Below are 6851 nucleotides of genomic sequence, written 5' to 3'. Positions count from 1 at the left end.
TGGCTGGCTTGGCAGGAGCTTCATCCTCAGAACTGTCAGAGTCTAGGCAAGAAGAGGACAGAATGAACAGCTCCTCAAATCAGACTAAGGAGAGCCCTTGGAGCACCCACTGCCCTTAGGGCCTCCACACGCCTTACCTGAGCTGTCCGAAGAGCTCTCTGCCGCCTTCTTTGCCGGAGCTGGTTTAGTGGCTGCTTTAGAGGTGACTGCCTTAGCTGGAGGTTTCTTTTCTTCTTCAGAGCTTGAATCTGGAGAGAACCTATATGTCAGGCCGGGCCCAGAGTCCCAACCCAACCAGGAGCAATAAAAAGAAAGATGCACGGTCCACAGAGCCTTTGCTGTCTTGCTTCAGTGAGAAGAGGGACAGAGCATGTCTTCTTACTCCTCAAACACTCCTCAGACCCACTCACCACTGGCAATGACTCACCAGACTCATCGCTGCTGTCGTCACTGCTCTCCTCAGACTGCTTCTTCACTGCAGCTTTCTTGGGAGCTTGGGTTCCCAGGGACTTCTTGGGTGGGGGAGCAGAAGGCGGGGGCACTGAACTATAGGGACCTATTTAAAAGGGAGAACGTGGTGATTTTAAAATACATACCCAAATACTTCAATACCTCCCCTTTTCCTGGAATAGAGCTTCAACCCGTCCCTGGAGTGTGCATCAGAATTAGCAGGGAGGGTGACATGTCATTTTCTAATCTACATTATTAAAAAGAATGTGCCTTTCTCTTTCCTCTGAGAGACACCAGCCTTCACGTTGAGCAATTCCATGGAGACTACACGTGGTGACTACAGGTCCTTCTGCACGTGGGCCCTGGTCACAGTCCTGCAGCTCGACCCCCCATGTCCAGTCACCTGGTTTTTTCTTCACGGGCTTTTTCTGTTCCTCCTCCTCCTCCTCACTGGAGGAGTCCTCACTGCTGGAACTCTTTTGGGTAGGGGTGGCAGTTGCTTTCACTGGGGCCTTGGCCACTACTTGCTTTTTAGGTACAGTCTGCATCATACAAGAAAATCAGTTACCACAGGAGAATGTTGGTCCAGCCAACCCTACCAGGAAACGGAAACTGCCCCCTCCACCTCCAGTCCCCCCTTCCCTGGGAGAAGTTACGGCCCAGACCTTCTTAGAGATAGCCACTGCCTTCTCCTCCTCTGAGTCTTCACTGCTGCTGCTGCTGCTGCTGCTGCTGCTGCTGCTGCTGCTACTAGCTGCTTTGCCATTAGCTACTTTAGGTGCTGCTCGAGCTGGTGTGCCTAAGAAAAAAGAAACAGTGTGAAAAGAAACAGTGTAAAGTATCAAGAAATTAAAGGAACATAAAAACTCCCTTCCTATTCGCTCAGAACTTAGGAGGCTGTGGATTCTCTGGCCTTCAGAGCAGGCATGAAGGAGACTGCCATGGTTCACTGTGGCAAAGGATGTTTTTCCCACCCGACTTCAGGAGTTAAACTACTCTGTCTTTTAAAATGGTATGATATGAATAATTTAAATAAGTCCTTGAAGTCTTTCACTCCAACTTCTAGAGAAGCAGCTATAAATCATTACCTAACCTTCATCACAGGAAAATTACAGAAAAAAATAAAACTTCTCACTTGTACTATGGAATGAAGGTGCAGAAAGAAAAAATGGTAGTGAAAAGCACAAAGAACAGAGGTGTAAGTGGTCACAGTAAAAGAGTTTGTGGGACTGTAAAATGTCTAAGAAATGCAACTAAAGAATGAGAAACTAATACCATTTTTTAAAACACACTTTCCCTCGCTGCAAACTGTTTTAGTTATCAACCCTTACTTATAAAGTCTTCTGCTCATTAATAGCTTCTTTTTAAAAATGTAATGTTAATCAATACCTCCAGTTCAACACCAGTACCACTTCACCTTTGTGATAAATGAGCAATTTAAACACCCATCCCCAGAGCCAACTGGTCCCCGGCCTGGCCTTTTGGAAAAAGAAAGAGTACCTGGTTTCACTGGGGCCTTAGCCTGAGCTTTAGCTGCTACAGGTGTTGTCTTTGGCGTCTGGTTCTTTGGTGCCTCATCCTCTGAGCTTGATGAGTCAGAATCGGAATCAGAGCTCTCAGCCTTTTTAGGGGGAGCTTTGACTGCCTTGGGTTGGGGCTTAACTCCCTTCTGTGAGAAAACACACAAGGAGGAGACTCAGCAAGGGCTTCTGGGTACCCAGGGGCATCCTAAGGTAAAACATTTCCTAGGCTCCTTATTTTTCAGGGGGAAAGGGAAAACTAAGCAGGGCAGCATATAAAAAGGACAACAAAGTCTTAGTAAGAAACAAAAAGTTCAGCTCCATGATCTATTGGCCCTGTCCCTGCCATTCTGCCTGGGGCTCCCAACACTGTCTACAAAACATACTCCCTTCACTCCTGGAGTCCTAGACAGTGTCCCAGAGAAACCCAACACCTCTAGGGAGGCAGGTGGGTTGATTTCCTCTAGATTCAGAGTCTACCTTCACCCTCATGTGCCCTTTCCAGACCTCGTACCTCTATCACCTCTCTGAAAGGTTCCCAGACTTTCTGCCCCTTAATCATCTGTCCACCACCAACCAGGGCACAAGCCAGAAGCCAAGATTTTAGGTTTCTTCTCTCCGATCCCTTAAGTGACCCTTTTCCTTCGCAAGTTGCAAACCTGGACAGTCTTTTTCTTTTTGTCCTCTTCCTCCTCATCATCACTGGATTCTTCACTGCTGCTACTCTCTGATGCTTTGGCTGCAACCTTTCCAGGATGCTGAGGCAGACTGGCACGCTTGGCAGGTACAGCTGAACAAAAGCACAGGTACCACTAAGAATCAGCTACGTAGGATAGGCAGATTACAAATCCTTTGCCTGGAACTGCTAAGCCCAACTCCTGCCCTGCCTTACCAGCCTTCTTAGCTGGAGGCCCTTGGGCTTTTTCCTCCTCACTGCTGTCTTCACTGCTGTCACTGGATGAAGCCTTCTTAGCCTTCTTAGTCACCGGCCCATTTGCTTGTAACTTCCGTTTTGGAGCCTTGGTGGACCTGCTGAGGTAGCTCAGGCTAACTTCTAGGTGATCAGGACCTTTCCAAACCAAGAAACACAGCCCAGCCCAATTGGGGGAAGAAAACAGCCAGAGTGGTACAGGGAAGACTTACTTGAGCCAGAAGCTATAGATGTCCAAGAGGGAAGAGGCATTGGCATCCTGCTGGGTCTGTCGGAGAAAAAATAAAGAGATGGGCAAGAAAATTTTATCCTACTTATTCCAGGGGAAGTCAGACTTTGTGTTACCGTCCTGTTAAATGGAATCTGTTTTTAGCCCTGGCCAGGTAGCTCAAATGGTTAGATCATCATCCTGATATTCGAGGGCTGCAAGTTTGATCCCCGGTCAGAGAACATACAAGAGTCAACCAATACATAAGTGGAACAACAAATTGATGTTTCTCTCTCAAAAATCAATCAATTAAAAAAATTTTTTTAACTAGAAAGTGACCTGTTTTGTACCTCTGATAGTTCATATAAAGGTTACAGTTTCATATGACTTCTCCTACTTGTACAAATTAGGAGAGAAATATTCTACTTATGCATCTTCCAATATTTGGTATCAAAAACTTGGGCTAGTCCGAGTTTCTGACACCATCTGTTCCCCACCTGTCAATCCTATTTATAAAGCCTTTTTTTAGAATTTTATTTTAATCATTGTTCAAGTACAGTTTTCTCCCTTTTACTCCCAATCCGGCCCACCCTCCCAACCCTCCCCACTTCCCTCCCATTACCACCTTCCCCCTAGTTTTTGTCCATGTGTCCTTTAAATTTTTTCCCGTGAACCCTACCCATTCCCCCCTGAAATTCCCTCTTCTCTCCCCTCTGGTCACTATCAGTCTGTCCCCTATTTCAGTGTCCTTGGTTATATTTTGCTTGTTTCTTTGTTTTGTTGTTTAGGTTCCTGTTAAAGGTGATATCATGTGGTATTTGTCTTTCACTGCCTGGCTTGTTTCGCTTAGTATAATGCTTTCCAGCTCCATCCATGCTGTTGCAAAGGGTAGGAGCTCCTTCTTTCTTTCTGCTGCACAGAATTCCATTGTGTAAATGTACCATAGTTTTTTGATCCATTCATTTACTGATGGGCATCTAGGTTGCTTCCAGCATGCAGCTATTGTAATATAAAGCCTTTTTAAACATGTGCTCCTTTTACTTTAGCAACGCTATTACATAGGAATTTATCCTTACCTATGGAACAAGGGCACAAACATTTACACTAAAGAGTGTCTGCTGTCACATGGTTTATAATATCAAATCATTGGAAATAAGCTTTCAAGAGAAGACTGGTAAAAAAGCTATGTCATACATACAGTAGAGAATTTCATCCAGCTACTAATCACACTGATAGATATGGTTTTTTAAAAAGGTTTTAATTACTTATTTTTAGAGAGAAGGGAAGGGAAGGAGAGAGGGAGAGAAACATCAATGTGTGATTGCCTCTTGCATGCCCTGCACTGGGGACCTGACCCACAACCCAGGAATGTGCTCTGACTGGGAATTGAACCTGTGATCCCTTGGGTTCGCAGGCCAGCACTCAATCCATGGAACCACATCAGCCAGGGCAACACTGATTGATGTTATTAACTGGTGCAATAAAAATGGCAAGGCATTACAGTACACACACACGAGTACAGGCTCAGAGTTAGATGAGCAGTGATGTAAAATTCACTTTTGCCAGTTATTACTGGGTGACCATGAGCATATTGCTTAATTTTTCTGAAACTGTTTTCTTCTGTGTAAGATGGAAATAATACTATACATTATATGTTGTTGAGAGGGTGAAAAACAAAGCATACAAAGGGTTTACCATCTGGAGAACTCATCTGGCCCTTACTAAGCCTGCCATGAAGATTAGTTTTTGCCACATTAAAAAAAAAAAGCCCTGATTCTGAAATGCTCAATTTCATCCGGCCCATTGCAGAAAACACTCTTCGGAGCCTCCTTCACAGTTAATTCCAAAAAGTTGCAACCCGAAAGCAGTATATCTGGTCCCATGGCAGGCTGCTGTTCAAGAAGTCCTTTTCGAGGCTGATCCGATCCTCTCCTTGTGCACCCCGATTCTGCCACTAAGAAAAAAATCTGTTTTGGTAGTCAAAGACCAGGACTGCCAAAGACCCTCTACCTTCTCTCGAAATGTTTGCCCATGCAATCATGTCTGCTTTTCTTGAGATTTAGATTCCAGACCTTTCACATTCTTGGTCATCTTCATTTTACATGTCTTCAGAATATCCTAAGTTACCAAAACTATGATAACAGCTTTTACTCACTGATGTTTTCTGACCACCACTCATGAGGACTGGCACATGGTACATATCATACTACTGAAAGTCACAAAAACCCTAGAAAGTGGATGGTGACATCTCCACAGAAACAGAAACAGATTCAGTTTAAGCAAGCTGCCCCGGTCATACGTCTTTAAATGAATGGCAGAGCTTGGCCCCAAACCTACACATATTTGATTCCATAAGTCAAAGGTCCAAGCTCACTGCTATGACTGCATAGGACTCCGATGCTCAGTGCTGCTTCAGTATAACTGAAAGCAGAACCCCGCCTGTACTCTCGTTCATTTTCTTCTTTACTACTGAAGACCCCACCCTTCTAAAGCAGTTTTTCCTTATCTTTGAGTCTCCACTAAATTCGTCTGAGAGTTAACGTCAAGTCACGTTTTGCACCAGCCAAAGTAAAGCCAAAAGAAGCAGCCAGGAGCTTCCAAAACCTCCGATGGGACTGGGTGCTCCCTCAACGCACTCCGCCAGCCACGTGATATGGGCCACGCGGGTGCCACGCTGCCGCTACTGCGCTGCCCACCAGCAAAAAGCAACAAGACTCAATCAGCATTACCTAGTCAGACCTCGAAGACTCCAGGCTTTCTCTAGTCACCACCGAGAACTCGGCACAAAGGCCCCGCAGACTCTCGGCTGGCGGACCCTATGGACCTCTCTACCTGGAAAGCTAAACATGCCTGGGCCCGGAGTCTTGTGGTCAGCCCACCCCGGCTCATGCCCCAAGCCCGGGACTCACAGCGCCTGTTGCCTTGGCGAACTTATTAGCCACCTCCGAGAGCCGGTTATCACGCAGAAAGCCGAGCACGAGAGGATACAGATCGCTGGGAACCACGCGGCGCAAGCCGGCGTCCGCCATCCTCCGGGCAATACGCGTCACTACCGTTGCCTACGCACCCGATTCAGGAACTCTGGGACCCAGAGAGGTGGGGACCGACTCGAGTGACGCGGCGCAAGCGGAAGAGGAGGAGACACAGCGGAAGAGGCGGGCGCACTTTCCAGGGCCGTTCCTCCTTTACTTAAAAGGCGGAGTCTCAACGAAGTCTAAGATTTGCATTCCCACGAGTGTCGCCATCTTGGTAAAGGCGGAGCCCACTCTTTCACTTTGTAAAGTAGCCTGACGTCAGGGATCACACCCTCGGCGTGGCGGGAAAACACCGGACTTCCGGCGCGGGGTTTTGTTGCCTTTTTTTTTTTTTTTTTAAACTTTACGGCAGGCACGTTTTCTCCCAGCCGCGGTTTCCCGCGCCCTACCTGGTACTCTCTAGAGTACCTGCGGACTCTCTAGACTTGATAACGAGATCGCCAGACCGCCCCTTACCGCGCTGCCACTGGAGTCCCACCCTTCATCTTCACTGCCTCTCTCACCCACAGCGACCTTTTTTTTTTCATATGCCACCTCAGCCTCTCTAGATTCCGTTCATTGCTTAAGACCTTTCAGGCCATCCATGGTAGAGATGGGGCGTTGATTCCCAAAACTGCCTCTTCCCCAGTCATGTCTTGCCCATGCAACCCTTCCCCCCACTCATTCAGAGAAGTCAGCTCCACGAAGGCAAAAGGGGCTGTGCACCA

General features: G+C 46.9%; 1 protein-coding gene across 3 annotated transcripts in view; it reads right to left on the bottom strand.

Annotated features, from left to right (window-relative positions):
- Positions 1–6203, bottom strand: part of NOLC1 (nucleolar and coiled-body phosphoprotein 1) — a 10193-nt gene extending 3990 nt beyond the window's left edge. For 2 of the 3 annotated variants that reach the window (XM_045854478.1, XM_045854480.1), the window contains exons 1-10: positions 6019–6203; positions 3114–3169; positions 2863–3002; positions 2630–2760; positions 1951–2119; positions 1116–1249; positions 854–992; positions 428–556; positions 138–248; positions 1–42 (exon numbers count right to left, since the gene is read on the bottom strand). The exon at positions 1–42 is cut by the window's left edge and continues 642 nt beyond it. In XM_045854478.1, coding sequence (XP_045710434.1) covers positions 1–42; positions 138–248; positions 428–556; positions 854–992; positions 1116–1249; positions 1951–2119; positions 2630–2760; positions 2863–3002; positions 3114–3169; positions 6019–6138 — 1171 coding nt within the window. In that variant the 5' untranslated portion in view covers positions 6139–6203. The remainder of the gene's footprint in view (positions 43–137; positions 249–427; positions 557–853; positions 993–1115; positions 1250–1950; positions 2120–2629; positions 2761–2862; positions 3003–3113; positions 3170–6018) is intronic. The other variant, XM_045854479.1, reaches the window with a different exon arrangement.
- Between the last annotated feature and the right edge of the window lie 648 nt (positions 6204–6851).

The sequence above is a fragment of the Phyllostomus hastatus genome, unplaced genomic scaffold, assembly GCF_019186645.2.
Source record: "Phyllostomus hastatus isolate PE091 unplaced genomic scaffold, TTU_PhHast_1.1 phas_scaffold_1066, whole genome shotgun sequence".
Lineage (NCBI taxonomy): Eukaryota > Metazoa > Chordata > Mammalia > Chiroptera > Phyllostomidae > Phyllostomus > Phyllostomus hastatus.
Note: the sequence above shows the minus strand (reverse complement) of the source record. Positions and strands in the feature narration are given on the sequence as shown.